General features: G+C 43.4%; 1 protein-coding gene across 2 annotated transcripts in view; it reads left to right on the top strand.

Moving 5' to 3' along the window:
- MTCL1 (microtubule crosslinking factor 1) overlaps window positions 1-21143 on the top strand; it is a gene marked incomplete at its 5' end in the record, with an annotated part of 124056 nt that overhangs the window by 5465 nt on the left and 97448 nt on the right. For both annotated transcript variants that reach the window (XM_079717203.1, XM_079717202.1), the window contains 2 exons: window positions 5139-5363; window positions 6772-6930. In XM_079717203.1, the coding sequence (XP_079573329.1) occupies window positions 5139-5363; window positions 6772-6930 (384 nt within the window). The remainder of the gene's footprint in view (window positions 1-5138; window positions 5364-6771; window positions 6931-21143) is intronic.

Here is a 21143-nt window from a genome sequence, read left to right as displayed (position 1 = left end):
GATTAAGATCTGATAACATTGTCAGTATAATCAAGAGTTTTCACCGCTTTTACCATGTGGATTTGGTTTTTATATTGGTGGATAAAACTATCTGCAAAGAGGTTTTCGTTGAAATTTTAATCTTGGTTTATTCTAGTGCACACATGGTACCTCATTATTTCTCGAATTTGATATGTGTCAAATAGATGTAAAATAACGCTTGATTTGTTATCTGCAGGCCAAGGGGGGTAGTTGGGGAACTTCCCACTACATCAAGGTTTCATTTTACATACAAAATTTGAAAAGTATATTTAGTTAAAACTAAATTAGCTTTTCAATATGATAATGATCTAACATTTGAGTATCTGACAGACCTGATGTTAATTCAATATAAAACTTGATTAAGGGCAATTTTCTCTTAATATCTGTATTAAAAAGCAACAGCAATTTTCCACTTTTACTTACTGTGTGTAAATGTTGTCTGCCAGAAACATTATGTGTTCTGTTTGACTTGGTTTTTTTTTTAAGCATTTAAATGGCAGACATCTTTAAGATTCTTTAATGTTTTCTAAATTAGAGCATGCTGTCGGAAAATTAATGTAATGTTAGTTTGAAAATCACTCTGATCATGACCCGAATCTGAATAATCACAGTTTTGGCTTTGTCAAGTATCTGCTGCCAGCTTACGTGGTTCATAATTCGCTTTTCTTAGAACTTCTTTTCATTGAACCTGAAAATTGCTTTTTTCAAGGCTCTATGAAAAGAGCTGAAACCCTGGCCTCGTACCATCTCTGCCACAGGCTAGTGTTGGGAAGCATTTAAACTTTTAGAATTTCAATGTCCTCATTTTAAAAACAAAGGTATTGATACCTTTTCTGCATATTATAATGCTTTCGTGAGGACCAAGTGTGAAAATAAGTATACCTGCACATTGACAATGTCAAGTTCTAAACGTTAGCTTGTTTTTATTATTTTACACCGACGGTGGACTTTTAAAAATATGATTTAAAGCTCATTGTTTCATTTGTCCTGGTTGTTGCAGATAATTTCTAGCACTTACCGGAAAGAGCATGTGTGTGGAACCAGACAACCTGGGTTTGTAGCTGGGCTTCCATTTATTAGCTGAGAGGATCTGGATGTGTTTACCAGCTTGGGTTTGGCCTCCTTGTCTGTCAAATGGGGGTCATGTGTCCCTGGCAGGGTTATTGTAGGCTTAGTAATGAAGGTAAAGTGCTTAATAAAGGATGCCTTCTGTTCTACAAATTTAGATAAAATGAGGTACAAAAGCAATGATTCAAATACATGCAATTATGGTCTCTCCTTAATTTTCTTTTCAATGCAACTAATGTTAGTGATTATTTATGCCAAAAAATATTAGCTGTTTACATGTGGCCTACTCGGTGATCTGGAGGTATGGGTTCGTCTAGCCCTGGAACAGACTTTCAGCCTGCAGCAGGGGTGTAGGCATCCGTAGGACATAGCCAGTGTTTAACATTGGGCCAGTGAGGGCCTCCGCCAACCCCATGCCACCCCCATTACGAAGTCTGAAAACCAGAGAACATTTTTTACCTGGAAGTCGTATCGTATGTCTTTTTATGGCTATGTCACATTTTAAAACTCGTGTTTGAATAATAGATCATTTCAGGCATTAATGACTTGAGAAGCTTTCTAGAAGGAAAAGCAATCATAAACAGTTCCTTCCATAAACGGAATGCCCAGCACCACTGGATATTTGTATGTCTACATACATATAGTGATTATTGCCTGTATTGAACTATTTTTTATTAGTTACCCAGTGTAACAGTTAACTTTTAACTGTATTCAGACGTGTGTAGAGGTGAGACTTTTTCTCAAAGTCAGATCAGATTCACAGATGGGATCTGAGTGAAGCTTGACCTTGATTTTGAAGATTCAGGGCTAACTCTCTACTCTTTATGGGTGGATGGCATGCACAGGCCTGTTTTGAAGCTTGCAGCCAGTAGTTGTTCTCCTCCAGCGTGGGTTGGGTCAAGGGCACAGCTTCCATGGCTCAGTGCAGGGATTGGGCATCAGGAACAACCTCTTTGCTGCAGGTTGAAAGGACCTTCCTGAAATAGGTGAGTTCTCCAAGCACCTGAAGAGCCCAGCCTGTCCATTCTCTTCATGGATGTTCCAGTGACCGGCCTCTGTGCTCGGCCCAGTAACTCCCAGTGCCCACAAATTTTCCTACCAGGAACAAGGTTGATAGGAAGAGATCTCCACGAAGAAAAGAAACAGCAATGAAACTTGCTTATACATAACATTTTCAACGTTAAGATTTACCTTTCTTAAGACACATGAGAACATCTTATATTTTTAATGAGGCTGTCATCACTGGTACAGAAATTCTGTAAGAACACTTAGCATATGAGAACAAAAACATTTTATTCATTTGACTACTAGGAATGGTGGTAAAGCTTTCCTCTTTAACATCCGTTCTCCTTGGTGGTCCGTTGAAACAGGCTCCACTTGGAGTCATGGTCAACTGAGTAGGTAATGCTCTTGGTCAGGTGGTGTGGACAGAGGGGGAGAACCTACAGACTGGGGCTTGGGGGAGTGAGGTGCCACATCTGTGCCCTTTCCCGTATAGGTGATGGCTGCACACAGGTGGGGTTGGCTGGACAGTTGTTTTCACCTGGTTGGCACCAGTCTGCCTTTTTCCACAAAGTTTCCCAATTCGTTTGTTACGCTTCTTGGACCTAATCTTACCTAGGGTAAGATACTCTTCAGGAGATTCCTTTCTAGTCAATTTCTTGTCTACCTGAGGCTCTGGTGTTGGGAAGCTCTTGTTCTTTATTGTAAATAAATCCCTGGTTTTAAGAATAAATGCAGGATTAGCAAGGGTGGTCAGACTCCAGGAACAAACTGAATAGGGTGAGAGCTGACAAGTTAGAGTGTCCACGTTTGGGAGAGTTTTTCCCTTGAGCCTCAGTATTAATTGAGCAAAACAAATGGGAATGGGGAATTCCCTGGCGGTCCAGTGGTTAGGACTCCTAATGTTCACTGCCGAGGAAGCGGAGAACTAAGATCCCACAAGCTGCGTGGTGTGGCAAAAAAAAAAAAAAAAGATGAACGACTGTACCCTAATCTGGAGGCATTTATGCCATCAATTATCAAACTAATCAAGACAGTTCTAGAATGCTTTTTTTTTTTTAGGAGATGTTGGGGGTAGGAGTTTATTAATTAATTTATTTATTTTTGCTGTGTTGGGTCTTCGTTTCTGTGCAAGGGCTTTCTCTAGTTGTGGCAAGTGGGGGCCACTCTTCATCGCGGTGCGCGGGCCTCTCACTATCGCAGCCTCTCGTTGCGGAGCACAGGCTCCAGACGCGCAAGCTCAGTAGTTGTGGCTCACGGGCCCAGCCACTCCATGGCATGTGGGATCCTCCCAGACCAGGGCTCAAACCCGTATCCCCTGCTAATGCAGGCAGATTCTCAACCACTGCGCCACCAGGGAAGCCCTAGAATGCTTTCCTTAATCTCCCGCCTTCCAAATTGCTCCTGTTGAAGTCTTTATAATAGAATTTATATCTCATCACATGCTGCAGCTGTGTCTATGGGTTTGGGAAGAATTTTCCTAGGACCAGACTACAAGACTGGAACAAAGCCATGTGCGGGGATGTCTGGTTTGGGTCCTGTTTAGGATTTGGTCTTTCTAGGTGTTGACCGAGGTTCATGGGTAGTCATTCCACAAATATTTATTGAGGGCCTGCCGTGTGGCTCACACTGTCCTGGACACTGGGAGACACCAGGTGTCTGCCCTCCTGGCGCTTACCTTCCTGGGTGGGCGACAGATGATGAACAGGAAGAAACAGATAACCTTAGGCTGTGGTAGGAGGTGGCGGGGAGGGGCAGGGCCTGGACTAGAGACTTGGGGGGTGGGGAGTGGCAGGGGGTGGCATTGTGTGCCTTCCAAGTTGTGTGACCATGTGACTGTGTGCTCCACAAAGAGCTGGGGAGGAAGGGGAGGCCATAACAGGTGAAAGGCCTCCAGGTGCCTGGACCCTGTGGAAGCAGCAGGGTGGCAGGGAAGGAGGGGGTCGCATGCAGGCACTGGGAGGACCTGGCAGAACTTTCTCTGTGTGATGCGGAGCCCCCTGGAGGGCATGAGTAGGGGGAGGAGGTCTGAGTTACTTATGAAAAGGGGAAGTCTGGGTGGAGCCTGAGCTATAGAGGGGAAGCGGGGCACCCAGGTGATGGGCTTACCTGTGTAAGTCTTACCTGTGGCTCTCTTGAGAGGGATGGAAGCGGGAGAGCCGCAGGTATTTGGACTTTGAGCTGACAGCACTGCGTTGGCTGTGGCCTGGCATGCGGCGGGGAGGGAGCCAGGAATAACTCCTGGGTTTCTCCTGTCCCCACGTGTCTTCATGTTGACACCAGAGTGGAGTGGAGATGGGAAATGCAGGGCAGGCGAATGGGAAAAAAACAGCGCACAAGGTTTTATCTTTTTTTTTTTTTTTTAACATCTTTATTGGAGTATAATTGCTTTACAGTGGTGTGCTAGTTTCTGCTGTATAACAAAGTGCGTCAGCTATACATATACATATATCCCCATATCTCCTCCCTCTTGCGTCTCCCTCCCACCCTCCCTATCCCGCCCCTCTAGGTGGTCACAAAGCACTGAGCTGATCTCCTGGTTTTATCTTTAGAATCATGAGTCAAGACAGAATTTTAGGGACATTTGCGGGTATGTTGATTCCCAGACAATTCACAGTTATGACCCCACTGAAGTCTGTGTTCTTTGCAGGCAGTGTCTGTCTTACTGCCTAGATTGTGTCTTAGAGATGAGGGTTTAGGTCAGCGTTTGGTTTGAATCTAAAGGTTTAATTATCTGCAGAGATGACTTCGTTTATGGTGATGATTATGTAAGGAAAGATTGGGAGCAGGGTAAATGCTGAGAGCCTGCAATGAATAAATCCATGCTCGTTTTTGGCTTCTGGATCCATAAGATCTGAACAGACATCTGGTGATAATTGTCTTGTGTGAGAATTTCCAGAGTCCCTGTGTCGTATCACACAGTTGTGGCCAGAAGCTGACAGGTAACAGTGCAGAAAGTTCACAGTATTGCAGAGCAGGGGTGGATGGACGACTCCGTCCTTTCTGATGGACCTGGCTTCTCAATCTCCTCTGTCTGGCTTGTGTAGGATGAGTTGGATGAACTCCGTGCTGAAATGGAAGAGATGAGAGACAGTTACTTAGAGGAAGATGTTTACCAGCTGCAGGAGCTTCGGCGGGAACTGGACCGCGCCAATAAAAACTGTCGAATCCTGCAGTACCGCCTCAGGAAGGCTGAGCAGAAGAGCCTGAAGGTGGCAGAGACCGGGCAGGTGGATGGCGAGCTCATCCGAAGTCTGGAGCAGGACTTAAAGGTGAGTGAGCGGGGTGGATGGGACATGCCTTCCCCAAAGGAGCCGCTGGGAGTTTCTGTACAATTCCACAGATTTGCCTAGATTGTGTCTTAGAGATACAGGTTTCTGTACCATTTCTGTACAGTTTCAGACCTGAAACGCAACCCTCAGAACCCACTTACACGACGTTCTGTTAGTGTTTCTCTCTTTCAGCAGAATTCAGCTTAAACCTTCTTCATTCACATGATGGTTTATAAGGTGTGTGTAGCCATATGGCTTTGGACCAATACTTAAATCCCTCATATGAACTGGAATCTTAACCACCACCACCCAAAAAAAGAAAAGAAATTATAGTAATAGATGGTCAATAAAAAAAAGGATTAATACCTGCCCATTGATCTGACCATTCTTTAGAAATTGTGCAGAAACTCCTTCTACCGATCTGGAATATTTTAAAGATGGATTATCAATTCAGTTATAGTCAAAGACCACTTTTAAAAGTTGATCATAGTCACTTAACTTTTTTTTTTGGTTATTTAAGTTTCTAGGATGCAGAAAACCTGAAAGTACCATAACCCAAGTAAGACTTGTCGTGGTGATTTAACTGAAAGAGAAATAGGACCACAACTAATTGTCTAAAGTGTCTTTGAGAATCATTGGTGGAAGTGGGAATGAGGTGAAGAAATCCCAGACTTTATTCCATTTGTCCTCTCCACCATGGCTTCTCTCCTGCCCCAATTTTCAAGTCATTTATCTAGAGATGAATTATGTATAATGTCCTCCTTATTAGACGAGTCCTTAGGAAATCTCATTTAGCCTTTCATTATGATAACAGGAAAAGAATCTTTGTAACTCTATCAAATTTATAAACCACTAACAAAATGTCATTCAATGTGATAAAAAGGTGATTTATATTTCTCTCACAAAAATCTCCTTCCGTATTTCCTTTTAGAAAGTAAAAATGTTTAACTGCCTTTAGCATTCAAATATTTTACCAGAGTAGACAATTTAAAACTTGACTACATGAAACATCTACTGCATACAGAATTACTTCATTTGTTTTTCTTAAGCCGGTAGGTTTTATATAATTTTGGGGAACAGAAATGTTTATTTTTTTGATGATGATGGTGATGATTTTTAACTTGTCATTTAAAGCATGTGCTCCTGGGATATTGATATTCTAGAAGCAGCAGGGCCTTGCAAAGTGGCCTTTAATCCAGATGAATGTCATATTTTCCCTTAATGTGGATTTCATGTTTCAAACTAATACTTTCCTCCTTTAAAACTAGGCTTGTTAATATTGCCAGGATCTTTGCTCTTTGGTGTAATATATTATTCCTTAATGATTCTGCCTCTGAAGTTGTTTGGAGGTACCCTTAGCACACAGAAAGCTTCCCATCCTGATGACAGTCTCCGTGGGTTGATGCAGGTGGCCAAAGATGTGTCGGTCAGGTTGCACCATGAACTTGAAACTGTGGAGGAAAAGAGAGCTAAAGTTGAAGATGAGAATGAAACTCTACGACAGCAGATGATTGAAGTGGAAATATCCAAACAGGCCCTCCAAAACGAGCTGGAGAGACTGAAGGAGGTAAATCAGACATGGACGGGGATTTGCCCCTTGGGTTGAATTGTGAGGGACTTGGGACTCCAAATGTCCTATTCTTTCTTACCGTGGTCTAAGGCAGGGGTCGGCCAGCAACGGTTTGTATGGCCTGGGAACTAAGAATGTTTTTTACATTTTTCATAGCGTTGTTGGGGGGAAAAAAAGAACCACACAGAAAATAAACCTAAAAAAGCAAAGATGATGATGTGACAGAGGCTGTCTTGCTTGCAAAGCCTGAAATGTTTGCTCTCTGGCCCTTTATGGAAAAGGCTTGTTGAACCCTGCTCTAAAGCTATTTTTTATAATTTCCATTCCGATGAACTGGCCGTTAATTCCCTTTATGGGTCCAAGCGAGGTATATTATTACTAGAATACAAAATAAGGTGGTAGCATTTTTCTCGAGAGGCTTCTCTTCCAGTGAGCTGGAAAATACATTACGCTTGTTCATTACCCTGTGTCAGCAGATGATGGGTGTGTGCTGTCTGTGTCTGTTATTCAGCCAATATGATTTATTTATTTATTTAACATCTTTATTGGAGTATAATTGCTTTACAATGATATGTTAGTTTCTGCTTTATAACAAAGTAAATCAGCTATACATATACATATATCCCCATATCTCCTCCCTCTTGCATCTCCCTCCCACCCTCCCTATCCCACCCCTTTAGGTGGTCACAAAGCCCTGAGCTGATCTCCCTGTGCTATGAGGCTGCTTCCCACTAGCTATCTATTTTACATTTGGTAGTGTATATATGTCCATGCCACTCTCTGACTTTGTCACAGCTTACCCTTCCCCCTCCCCATATCCTCAAGTCCATTCTCTAATAGGTCTGTGTCTTTATTCCTGTCTTTACCCTAGGTTCTTCATGACATTTTTTTTTTCTTAGATTCCATATATATGTGTTAGCATATGGTATTTGTTTTTCTCTTTCTGACTTACTTCACTCTGTTTGACAGACTCTAGGTCCATCCACCTCACTACAAATAACTCAATTTTGTTTCTTTTTATGGCTGAGTAATATTCCATTGTATATATTGCCACATCTCCTTTATCCATTCATCTGTCGATGGACACTTAAGTTGCTTCCATGTCCTGGCTATTGTAAATAGAGCTGCAATGAACATTGTGGTACATGACTCTTTTTGAATTATGGTTTTCTCAGGGTATATGCCCAGTAGTGGGATTGCTGGGTCATATGGTAATTCTACTTCTACTGTTTTAAGGAACCTCCATACTGTTCTCCATAGTGGCTGTATCAGTTTAAGTTCCCACCAACAGTGCAAGAGGGTTCCCTTTTTTTAAAAATAAATTTATTTATTTTATTTATTTATTTTAGGCTGTGTTGGGTCTCTGTTGCTGTGCGCGGGCTTTCTCTAGTTGTGGCGAGTGGAGGCTACTCTTTGCGGTGCATGGGCTTCTCACTGCGGTGGCCTTTCTTGTTTTGGAGCACGGGCTCTAGGCACGCGGGCCTCAGTAGTTGCAGCACGTGGGCTCAGCCGTTGTGGCTCACAGGCTCTAGAACGCAGGATCAGTAGTGTGGCACACAGAGTCAGCCGCTCTGCGGCATGTGGGATCTTCCCAGACCAGGGCTCAAACCCGTGTCCCCTGCATTGGCAGGCAGACTTCTAACCACTGCGCCACCAGGGAAGCCCGAGGGTTCCCTTTTTTCCACACCCTCTCCAGCATTTATTGTTAGTAGATTTTTTTTTTTTCTCGGTACGCGGACCTCTCACTGTTGTGGCCTCTCCCGTTGTGGAGCACAGGCTCCGGACGCGCAGGCCCAGCGGCCATGGCTCACGGGCCTAGGACTGGGACACGAACCCGTGTCCCCTGCATCGGCAGGCGGACTCTCAACCACTGCACCACCAGGGAAGCCCATGTTTCTAGATTTTTTGATGATGGCCATTCTGACCTGTGTGAGGTGATACCTCATTATGGTTTTGATTTGAACTTCTCTAATGATTAGTGATGTTGAGCATCCTTTAATGTGTTTGTTGGCAATCTGTATATCTTCTTTGGAGAAATGTCTGTTTAGGTCTTCTGCCCATTTTTGCATTGGGTTGTTTGTTTTTTGATACTGAGCTGCATGAGCTGCTTGTAAATTTTGGAGATTAATCCTTTGTCAGTTGCTTCATTTGCAAATATTTTCTCCCATTCTGAGGGTTGTCTTTTCGTCTTGTTTATGGTTTCCTTTGCTGTGCAAAAGCTTTGAAGTTTCATTAGGTCCCATTTGTTTATTTTTGTTTTTATTTCCATTTCTCTAGAAGGTGGGTCAAAAAAGATCTTGCTGTGATTTATATCATAGAGTGTTCTGCCTATGTTTTCCTCTGTTTTATAGTGTCTGGCCTTACATTTAGGTCTTTAATCCATTTTGAGTTTATTTTTGTGTATGGTGTTAGGGAGTGTTCTAATTTCATTCTTTTACATGTAGCTGTCCAGTTTTCCCAGCACCACTTATTAAAGAGGCTGTCTTTTCTCCATTGTATATCCTTTCCCCCTTTATCAAAAATAAGGTGACCCTATGTTCATGGGTTTATTTCTGGGCTTTCTATCCTGTTCCATTGATCTTTATTTCTGTTTTTGTGCCAGTACCATACTGTCTGGATTACTGTAGCTTTGTAGTATAGTGTGAAGTCCAGGTGCCTGATTCCTCCAGCTCTGTTTTTCTTTCTCAAGATTGCTTTGGCTATTCGGGGTCTTTTGTGTTTCCATACAAATTGTGAAATTTTTTGTTCTAGTCTGTGAAAAATGCCATTGGTAGTTTGATAGGGATTGCATTGAATCTGCAGATTGCTTTGGGTAGTATAGTCATTTTCACAGTGTTGATTCTTCTAATCCAAGAACATTGTATATTTCTCCATCTCTTTGTATCATCTTTAATTTCTTTCATCAGTATCTTATAATTTTCTGCATACAGGTCTTTTGTCTCCTTAGGTAGGTTTATTCCTAGGTATTTTATTCTTTTTGTTGCAGTGGTAAATGGGAGTGTTCCCTTAATCTCTCTTTCAGATTTTTCATCATTAGTGTATAGGAATGGAAGAGATTTCTGTGCATTAATTTTGTATCCTGCTACTTTACCAAATTCATTGATTACCTCTAGTAGTTTTCTGGTAGAGTCTTTAGGATTCTTTGTGTATAGTATCATGTCATCTGCAAACAGTGACAGCTTTACTTCTTCTTTTCTGATTTGGATTCCTTTTTTCTTTTTCTTCAATTGCTGTGGCTAAAACTTCCAAAACTATGTTGAATAATAGTGGTGAGAGTGGGCAACCTTGTCTTGTTTCTGATCTTAGTGGAAATGGTTTCAGTTTTTCACCATTGAGAATGATGTAGCCAATATGATTTAAACACAGATTTCTTTAAAATTTTAAGGAGTGAATGTGTTCTAGCAAAGCAGTCTAGACAATGCATATGTATTTTTTTTTCATTTGCTACAGTAATGCAAATCCTGCTTTGTTGTTGATTTCCATTACAAGATTAAAGCTGAATGTTCTCTTGGAAAGTATCCTGCCTATTGATGAAGTTAAAAACTGTTGGTGAGGGCTTTAAGATGATGGCTAAAGCCAGTGTGTTACCTGCCAACAGCCTCACTTAGCATTTCATGGTTCCTTTGGATTTGTTTCCTGATTCATCCAGTCCTTGGTCATCCGTCCATCTGCCCTTCCACCCACACTTCCCTCAGGCCCTGACTGGGCCCTGGGGGAAGCGGATGTGAACATGGCAGCACAGGTGCTGCCCTCAAGCTGTTTACTGATCCGACACCTTATGGATTTGGGTAAATTCTGCGTATGTCGCCACTTCCGTGAAAGTGCTGCGTGTTCTGTTTCTTCGTCCCTCGTCACTGTCCCCTTTGTGAATACTCTGTGGGCTCTTTCCGGGTCACTGGGGGTGCCTGTAGCAGTGCCTGCCCTCGGGGGACATCGGGGACTCACCGGGTGAGTGGCGGATGAAAATGAGAGCGTGGAGCCGTGCCGAGCTTCGCGGCGGAGGAGGGGGAACCTGGGCAGGTTTGTCCTGGTGGGTGACCCTCCTCTGGTTGTGATCTCACCTCTACACTTACGTGTTCTAATAACTTACTTCCCTCTTTTCCCTTTGGTCTGAGTTTGCCATGAGGCAGGCCGTAATGGTTCCTTTTCTCAAAATTTCCAGTTTGAGCCTGACCTTAAGGGTACAGACAACAACTTTGAATTATATTTTATAAATTTTATATGCGTGTTTGTTTTTGTATAAATAGGTAACTTACGCATAGCATACATAAGTAAATACATGTGTTGAAAGCGAGCAGGGATTCTTTTGCACACATTCAAATGGATTTGTGAAGGACCTGGCATCAGGTCACAAAAAGCTCTTTGGGGTGAGAAATGATCACTGACATTGGAGGCGCAGGCTGGCTGTGAGCAGGGGGTGGGGCGCTGGCCCCTCCCTTTCTTTACAGCTTAAAATTACTCAGAAGGATTGCTCACTTGGGACACAATCACAGTATTTTATCTCCAGAGTCGCAGTCAGACTGGTGGGGCTGCATATTGACACCAAACTTTTCAACGAAGCATGAAACTGAGAGTCTGAGGAGGGTCGTACGCTGGTGGACCGTCTGGAAGCGGAGAAGGATGAACCAGCCACACAGGGTTCAGAGGTGGCAGAGGAGATGCTTATCAGAGAATTCGAGCTGGGGTCTCCGTGAATGGGCCCTTTGTAGCAAAGCCAGAGCAAACTTTCTTGTGGGTTTCGCTCTAGAGGGAGGATAATGTTTTCTCTGTCCTGAGCCGTAGTGGTTATTGTTCACCTCTGAAGTCTGGTAAGTGGACGATGTGCCACATTCTGAGAAAGGCCAGGGCAGTTTGTGCGTGTGTCTCCACGACAGGCGTGGTTGCAGATGTGTCTGTGCCCCTCGGAGGACAGTCACACGGTGCATCTCTGTGCCCCTCGGCTCTGTCGCTGGGGCTTCTCTCTGCAGCTGCAGATTGTGCTTTCAGCGGCCTGGTGGCCTCCTCCAGGGTGGGTTTCTGGTCACCCTTCAAACTCAGACTGTCCAGGTACAGACTTGTCACCTTTGCCCCCACCTGTACCTTCTTTTGTCTTTCCCAGCTGTGTTAATGGTGCCACTGTCCTTTTAGTCACCCCGGCTTAAGCGATGGCAATTATCCTTACCCCTGCTTCTCCCCACCCTCAATTGCCTGCTGCTCTGCTTTCACGGTCTTAGAAGTTCTTTCTCACTGGTACGTGCTACATAGACGAACCTCGAAAATACACCAAGTGAAAGAAGCCAGACATGTTGTGTGAGTCCATTTATAGGAAATGTTCAAACAGGTAAATCCATAGACAGAAAGCAGCTTAGTGGTTTTCAGGGACCAGGGGAGGGACAAAAGAGACTGGCTGGGGTTTCCTTTTGGGGTGATGACAGTGTTTTGGAACTGGATGGAGGTGATGGTTGCACAGCATTGTGAATGTACTAAATGCCACTGGATTGTACACTTTAAAATGGTTAATTTTAACCTCTTAAACATTTTGACTTTATCCACGCTTTCACTCACCTCTCAAATGAGTATTTGAGGGCAGACACTCTGTGGTCACCACATTAAAGGATGCAGTACTTCTAGTCGTTCCGTTTTCTGTTTTACCTTCTGTATTCCCCAAATCAGACCGTGGCTTAAACAAACAAACTTGCCTTGGGCCGGATTGTCTAGCCCTTTAGCAAGACACAGAGGTCCTTTCCTGCCTGGCCCATCCCTGTCTCCCAGCTGGGGTTCCCACCCCTTGGCAGGAAACCCTGCAGTGAACTAAAAGGCAGTTGAGAAGGATGAGAAGAGACGGGCCCTCTGGTCCTCTTGAACTTGTAGAGGTGTGTCTTGGAAAAGTCGCTTTCTCCACAGACAGATGAGACGCTTAAAGAAGGCTGATAGTATTAACCCCTCTGGAATTGTCCCTTCTGGTTAACAGCTTCCTTGCTGGCTGGCTTCCTGTGCTGTTCACGCCATGTCCATGCACCCAAACCCCCATATACCACTTCACTTGTGCAAAGCTCAAATTTTTTGCCCTTTTTGGGGGGCGTATATTTCTTCTAGTACTCTCTCTATGGTGGAATATCTCAAAAGGTTGAAAATAGTTAACCTTAGTTTAGTTTCAACTTCCTGAAGATTGCCCAAATGCTTTCACTCAACTGTATTTCTTTCGTTCTACCAAAAGGTTTTTTGAGTACATGCTAGACACAAATAATAACTAACCAAGTTAGCTGACACTTGCAAGGGACAGAGGCGTGTTTTAGATCACTCCTGGGAACTAGGGTTAGTGAATGGAGACACAGGAACCAACTAGCTGTCAGATAGCTCTTGGGGGACATCCTTCGTCATCATGCAGGACATGATACTGATTCCCTGGGTTTGGTTGAGACTCCTTTTGTGCCAAGTAAATGATCAGATTTTGTAACTGTTTTTTGAGTACTTGAGAGGAATTGTATATGCTGCAGTTTTTGGGTGAAGATGTTGAATCCATTAGATTGAAGACTTTAAAACTTCAACTATAACTTGCAGCAGGAAGGACATTTTATACCATCACTGAATAAACAAATGGAAAGTTTTCACAAAAATGCTTATTTTTTTGCCGTATAGGATGCGTTCTGATATTTTCAGTTCTATTTTTTTTGATGGTTGTAAGTTTAATCCATTACTAGATTGCCACAATTTGGGGGAAAAAAAGTATCAGATCATTTGTTAATTGTGGTGTTCAAATTTTCTATATCCTTTATAATTTTGTTTTGTCTGCTAAATACATCTCTTTAAGATGAAGATGTGTTAAAATCACCCATTATAATTCTACATTTAAATTTTCTTCTTGTAATCTGTCACTTTGCTTTTTAGATTTTGAATATGAATGCATAAAGATTTAGAACTTTTTTTTGTGATGAGTTGTTGCCTTTATCATTTGATAATGACCTCTTTATTCTGATGTCTTGCTTTTTGCTGTAAGTTCTATTTTTTCTACACCATTATGTTTTAGGTGTATTTCTTCTGAATGAACTATAGCTACCTTTTAAACAAAATGGAATCTGGGAATCTTTTTTTAACTTGTGAATTTAATCCAGTTACATTTATTATGGTTATTAATGTGTTTGAATTTATTTCTGTCATTGTATTTTATGCTCTCTATATTCCATGCCCTTTTTTTTTTTTTTTGCTGTACACGGGCCTCTCACTGTTGTGGCCTCTCCCGTTGCGGAGCACAGGCTCTGGACGCGCGGGCTCAGCGGCCATGGCTCACGGACCCAGCTGCTCCGCGGCATGTGGGATCTTCCCGGACCGGGGCACGAACCCTCGTCCCCTGCATTGGCAGGCAGATTCTTAACCACTGTGCCACCAGGGAAACCCGACCTTTTCTTTTTTTAACATCTTTATTGGAGTATAATTTCTTTACAATGATATGTTAGTTCCTGCTTTATAACAAAGTGAACCAGCTATACATATACATATATCCCCATATCTCCTCCCTCTTGCATCTCTATCCCACCCTCCATGCCTTTTCTTTGTTTCTTTTTTCTATTTATTTTTTTTAAGATTTTTTTTTTGATGACCATTTTTAAAGCCTTTACTGAATTTGTTACAATATTACTTCAGTTTCATGTTTTGTTTTTTTGGCCACAAGGCATGTGGGATCTTAGCCCCCCAGCCAGGGATCAAACCCACACATGGTCCCCTGCATAGGACCACTGGACTGCCAGGCAAATCCCTCTATTTTTTAATGTTGATTTCTCTCTGAGTTTTTAATTCCTGTGTTCTCTCTCTTGGTTAGGAAGTTATACATTCTATTACTATTATTTTAATGATCACTCTTACGTTTTTAACATGCATGTTTCTCAATGTCTAAAACTAATCACTAAATTCTTTTCCTGAATAATACAAGCATCTTAGAACGCTTCAACTCCAACTCCTTGCATACTATTGTTACCCAGTTACTATTTCAGTTTCATCTTTTTAAAATCATCTCCCCACCTAAGCTGACTAATTTCATAGCTAATTCTTATTTAGATTCATTTGCACATTTTCCAGTCTGTTATCACTGCTTCTTGAGTGTTGCTCCTTCCTTCTGAGTTCAGTTTCCTTCTCGCTGATCTATTAATACATCTTTTAGTGGTTTATTTCAGTAAATGATATTGTCTAAAATACTTTTATTTCATACTCAGTCTTGAAAGATATTTAGTTGGGCATAGAATTCTAACACTTTGACGATAGTATTTTTATTATCTTTTGGCTCTATTTTGCTTATCAAGAGGTCTGCTGTTAGATAATTCTCATTTCTGTAGTTAATCTCTTTACTTCCTGGTTACTTTTATGCTTTTCTCTGCGTGTTTGGTATTCTGTAGTTTGAATCAAATGTATCTAGATTTATTTTTATTTTGCTCAACACTCATTGCCAATCTGAGTTTTTGTCTTTCATAAACTCTGAAAAATTCTCACTCGTTGAATAGTCTTCTGTAGCGAAACTATGTCTTTGAGTCATGTTTCTTCCCCATCCTCTGTATTTCTTCTAGAATTCCTGTTAGTCTTATGTGGGCCTTATGTTGGCCATTCTTATTCCATCTGCCATCTCACTTACCTATTCTTTTTTTTTTTTTAAGATATTTTTATCTCTCTGTGCTACATTCTGGATAATTTCTTGTCCAAGTTACTAATTCTCTTCTTTACAAGAGAATTACAGTTTTATTCATCCACTAACTTTTCATTTCTAGAAGTTTTAAAAAGTTGCTTGTTCTTTTTCATAGTTTCTTCTTTCTTCATCATCTCATAGTTCTTGCTTTAAATCTTTAAACATTTTAAAGTCAGTCTTTTTCAGTTCTGTTGAGTTCTTGGTATTACTAAGCCTTCAGTTTGTCTGATCTGGTGACTCTTACAGTGGATTTTATTACAAGTCCTTCTTAGTAGGAATTCCGTGAAGTTTGTCGAAATGTCCTCTTAGGGAGCTTTTGTGTTGGTCTTTTCTGGAGGCCTTGGTGGTATCATTGGTCCAAATACAGTCCTTAATTTTTGGCTATCAAATTTTGGTATCAAATGGGTGTCAGTTGGACACTGAACTTGTGTAGGCCTAGGGTATTTTCATATTTCAAAGGAGATTTTTTTCCACCACCCAGTGTCCTGAGCAGAAGCTTACTCTCCCCTCCTCGAGTGATTTTTAGTTTACTTTCTGTGGGGGTGCATCTCTGCAATGGGTTGCCTTGGTGCATTGATTGAAGCCTCTTCTTACACCCCTGGCCTATTTCTGGTAACTCCCACCATCCCCTCCTGCCCCCCTTAACACATACCCTTGTGCTCATGGCTCTGGTTTCCAATCCCTTAGGCACTGCGGACATTAGGGAATTTTCCTTCTTTGTGTGTGTGAGTTCGGCTGTGTAAAAATTTTTGCTTGTTATATTTTCTCTAGCATTCCTAGCTGTTTACTGGGGGCGGGGCTCACGATAGCTCCCTGTGCCGTGTTGCCAAAACAGGATGTGACCCTTCTTGGGCCCCAGAGTAACCCCGTGTGTCCTCTGTCTCCTGACCCAGCACTTCATCCCTGCCTCTTTCTGTGGCTCCCTGACCCCTGATGACCTCAGAGCCTTTCCTTTTCATGGCTTCTCCACGTTGTGCCTCCTCCTCACTGTCTTCTCTTGGGGTGGCTGCTGTAGCCTGAATGTCTGTGTTGCCTCCAGATTCATGTTAAATCCTAATCCCCAATTAGATGCTATGAGGAGGTGGAGCCTGTGGGAGGTGATTAGGTCATGAGGGCGGAGCCTCTCCCACTTCACAAGGATTAGTGTCCCCCTAAGAGGGACCCCATACAAGCACCCTCATTCCATCCATCATGTGAGGACACACTGGGACCTGGCCGTCTATGAACCAGGAAGCGGGTCCTCACCAGACAAGGAATCTGCCATCATCTTGATCTTAGATTTCTCAGCCTCCAGGACTGTGGGAAATGATGTCTGTTCTTTAAGCCCCCCAGTCTCTGGTATTTTGTCAGAGCAGCCTGAATGGATTAAGACAGTCTTTTTTCTCACCCAGTGGGTGAGAACTTTTTTCTGTGTGTCATTATATTCAAACTATCAGGTGTCCATAATGTCTGGAAACAAAGGTGTACAAACATAGTAAAGGGTTTTATTGCTGTCATTCTACACTTTAATAGCACTGTCTGTGATTTCAGAGTTTATGGTCCCCCTTGTAAGAAAAAGATGTGTGTGGGTGAGTCGGTGTGAAGCATGTATGGGCAGAGTCCTCGTGCCTGGGCGCCTCCCGGACCCTGACCAGGTTGTCATTGGCCGCCGCGGAGTCACTTAGGCCTCGGCCCTGGCCGGTCAGCAGTGGACAGAAGGACGGGCAGGCTGGGTGGACGGGGCAGCCGTCCTATTTGGGAGCCTGGCGGGCTCTGTGGGCGCCTCAGGGAACACGCAGCACCTGCTCTACTTTGCTGACCTGAGTTTGGAAGGGAGGGTGGCAAGCTAGAGAGCAGGATGGGGAGAGCATTCCGGTGGCCTGAGTGGTCTGTTATGTGCCTGCTAACTTAATAACGAGGTGACATGGGATGGAGTGGAAGCAGGAAGAACTGGAGGTGTCTGGTTAAGTCCTTTTCCCAAACGCTGCAACATGAGTCTGGGGTGTGTGTGTACGTGTGCATATTCGTGTGTGTGCATGTGCATGCAGTGTCAACACCTCCTTCTTGAAGCCTTCCCCAGCACTCTTTTTCTGAACTCTTTCACGAGGCCCTTGCAGATTCTCATGCAGTTGTAAGAAATAATACAGAAAGGTCCCATGTACCCTTTACCCTGTTTCCCCCAAGTTTTTGTTTGTTTTGGTTTTTCGGCCGCACTGCCGGGCGTGCAGGATCTTAGTTCCCTAACCAGGGATCGAACCTATGCCCCCTTTGCATGATCGAACTCATGCGAAGCGCAGTCTTAACCACTGGACCGCCAAGGAAGTCCCTCCCCCAGGTTTTAATAGGTAACATAAAACACTGGTATGATCTCACAACTAGGATATCACATTGGTTCAGTCAAGCTACAGAACGGTCCCATCACCACAGGAATCCCTCACGTTGATCTTTTATGGCCGCACCCGCTTCCCTCCTGTCCCAGCTCCCATCCTGCACCCCTGGCACCCACTGCTGTGGTCTCTGTTTCTATATTTGTGTCATTTCAAGAATATGACGAATGGAGTCACACAGTGTGTAACCTTTGGGGACTGGCTTTTTTCACTCAGCATCATTCTCTGGAGATTTGCCCAGGTTGTGGACACATCTGTGGTCTGTGCTTTTTTTTTTAATTAAACTTTTTTAAAATTTATTTTTCACTGCGTCAGGTCTTTATTGCTGTGTGCGGGCTTTTTTTAGTTGTGGCGAGCAGGGGCTAGTCTTCATTGCGGTGCGTGGGCTTCTCACTGCAGTGGCTTCTTTTGTTGTGGAGCACGGGCTCTAGGTGCGCAGGCTCAGCAGTTGTGGCGCACGGGCTTAGTTGCTCCGCAGCATGTGGTATCCTCCCAGACCAGGGCTCAAACCCGTGTCCCCTGCATTGGCAGGCAGATTCTTAACCACTGTGCCACCAGGGAAGTCCCCTTTTTTAAAAAAAATTTATTTTTGGTTGCATTGGGTCTTTGTTGCTGCGTGTGGGCTTTTTCTAGTTGCGACAAGCAAGGGCTACTCTTTGTTGCGGTGCGTGGGCTTCTCATTGTGGTGGCTTCTCTTGTTGCGGAGCACAGACCCTAGACGTGGGGGCTTCAGTAGTTGCAGCACGCGGGCTCAGTAGTTGTGTCTCGCAGGCTCGGTAGTTGTGGCACATGGGCTTAGTTGCTCCGCGGCATGTGGGATCTTCCTGGACCAGGGCTTAAACCTGTGTCCCCTGCATTGGCAGGCGGATTCTTAAGCACTGCTTTACCAGGGAAGTCCAGCGCCTTTTTATAGCTGAGGAGTGGTCCACGGTGACCATGCACCACAGGGGCCTTAACCAGTCTGGTTGAAGGACACCTGGGTCGTTTCCAGGCTAGGGCTATTATGAATAAAGTTGCTGTGAACGTCTGTGTGCAGGTTTTTGTGGGAACATCAGCCTTCATTTCTCTGGGATAAATGCTCAGTTCCTGGGTCATATGGTAGTTGCATATTTCTTTTTTTTTTTTTTTTTAAGAAAGTGCCCAACTATTTTCCAGAGTGGCTGCACGTTTAATGTTCTCACCAGGCATGCACAAGTGCTCCATTGCTCTGCGTCCTCACTGGCATTTGGTGTTGTTACTCCTTCATTTTGGCCATTCTGATGGGTGATATCTCTTTGTGGTTTTAATGTGCATTTCCCTAATGGCTAATGACGTTGGATATCTTTTCATGCCATATTTGCCACCTGTATGTGCTCTTTGGTGTCTTCATGTCTTTTGCCCATTTTCTAATTAGATTGCTTATTTTACTCTTGTGTATTTTTTTTAAACTGCTGAGCTTTGAGAGTTCTTCTAGATACTTGGTCAGATAAATAGTTTACAAGCATTTTCTCCCACTCTGCAGTTTGTCTTCCATCCTTTCAGCAGGGTCTTCCCCAGGGCAAATGTTTTTAATTTTGATGAAGTTCAATTTATAAATATTTCCTTTTATGGTATCAATTCTCAGAGCTCTTAGCCTAGACCTAGATTCTGAATATTTTCTCCTGTGTTTTTTTTGGGGGGTGGGGGTAAGTTTTACAGTTTTACGTTTTACATTTCAATCCATGGTGTCCATTTTGAGTTCATTTTTGTATAAGGTGTGAGACTCAGGTCAAGGTTCATTTTTTGCCTATGGGCCTCCAGTTCTGGCACCATTTCTTGAAAAGGCTATCTTTGCTCCATTGAGTATGTTTGTCAGAAATCAGGGGACCTGTGTGTAGGTCTATTTCTGGGTGCAGTTCTGCTCTGTTGATCTCTGCCCACACAGCCTCGATTACTCAGCTGTATAAATCTCGAAAGTGCTTCCTTGGTAGGTGTCTACTCCAACCTGCAGTTTGAGGGTCTCACGGGATCCCTCAGTGGCATTTCGGACCTCACATCTCTGACTTATCGGGTATATATATGTGTCTGCATGTCCTTGCCCTTGTCAAGCACTCAGTAAATATTTGTTGAATGAGTGAAGGTTTTGTCATCTTTATCTTGAGAAAAAGCTATAACATTATCTTAAAATCTCTTGGCGGGGAATTTCTGACTCTGTAAGTGATCACCCCAGGACAGTTCATACAGACCTGAGATTCCAGTTGAGGTCAAGTATTAATATTTTGATGACGACTGAGGGCCATCAGATTGCCCTGTTTTGTTAGCTCTGAGGTTCAGGGGGTCCCTCGCTGGGGTCGTGCCACACCCGGTTGTCTCTGAGTGGGCAGCCTCCTCTCTGCCTGTTTCCTGTATCCTTGTGGGCGCCCAGCTGGCCTTTCAGGCAGAAGCAGCGATGCTATGTGAGCGGCCATCAGCTTCAGGCCACACTCACTCCCCCCAGAGATGTAAGACCCAGCCCTTCCTCTGCCCTCAGCATGGTCTGTCCTGGCACGTGGGAATCTTTTATACTGTGGAGGGCGGCTGTCAGCCTGTCATCTGCTGTTGAAGTAAGGAGCTTGTGAATTTCAGTGACACAGACACCACTCATGTGGCTTTTCTTAAAAAATAATTAAAATGTAGCCAGAGGGACTTCCCTGGCGGTCCAGTGGGTAAGACTCTGCGCTTCCACTGCAGGGGGCACAGGCTCCACACCCTGGTCGGGGAGCTAAGATCCCACATGCTGCACAGCACGGCCAAAAATATATATATATATATGTAGCCATAGCACGTATTTCTGGATAATTTAAACTCCACTAGATGGTTAACTGCATCCGGTTTGTAATGCGTGAATAAATAACAAACATTTCTCTTTTCAAAATTTACATTTGATTCTGGGGGGGTGGTCTGTCAAATTTATACACTGTTCGTGGTGTTAGTGATGTCGTATGATTTGGATAACTTTCATCCTCAAATGCAGAATCAAGAGTCAGAGAAATAGAAATGCTTAGAAGATGCTGCCTGGTAGGACTGTTTCCCGAGTACACTTTCTTGGCATTTCTCTGACTCAAGTGAGAACCATCAGACATTGAGTGGTATGATCATGAGCCAGAGAAGCTGTTTTCATTTTTCCCCTTCAGTCGTCAGAAATTATTCAGCATTGAAAAGACGCCAAGTTATATATATAGTTACGCATCTGTGCA

Source organism: Hyperoodon ampullatus, assembly GCF_949752795.1.
Source record: "Hyperoodon ampullatus genome assembly, chromosome: 13".
NCBI classification, from domain to species: Eukaryota; Metazoa; Chordata; class Mammalia; order Artiodactyla; family Ziphiidae; genus Hyperoodon; species Hyperoodon ampullatus.
The sequence above is the reverse complement of the archived record's forward strand: the minus strand, read 5'-3'. Positions and strand labels throughout refer to the sequence as shown.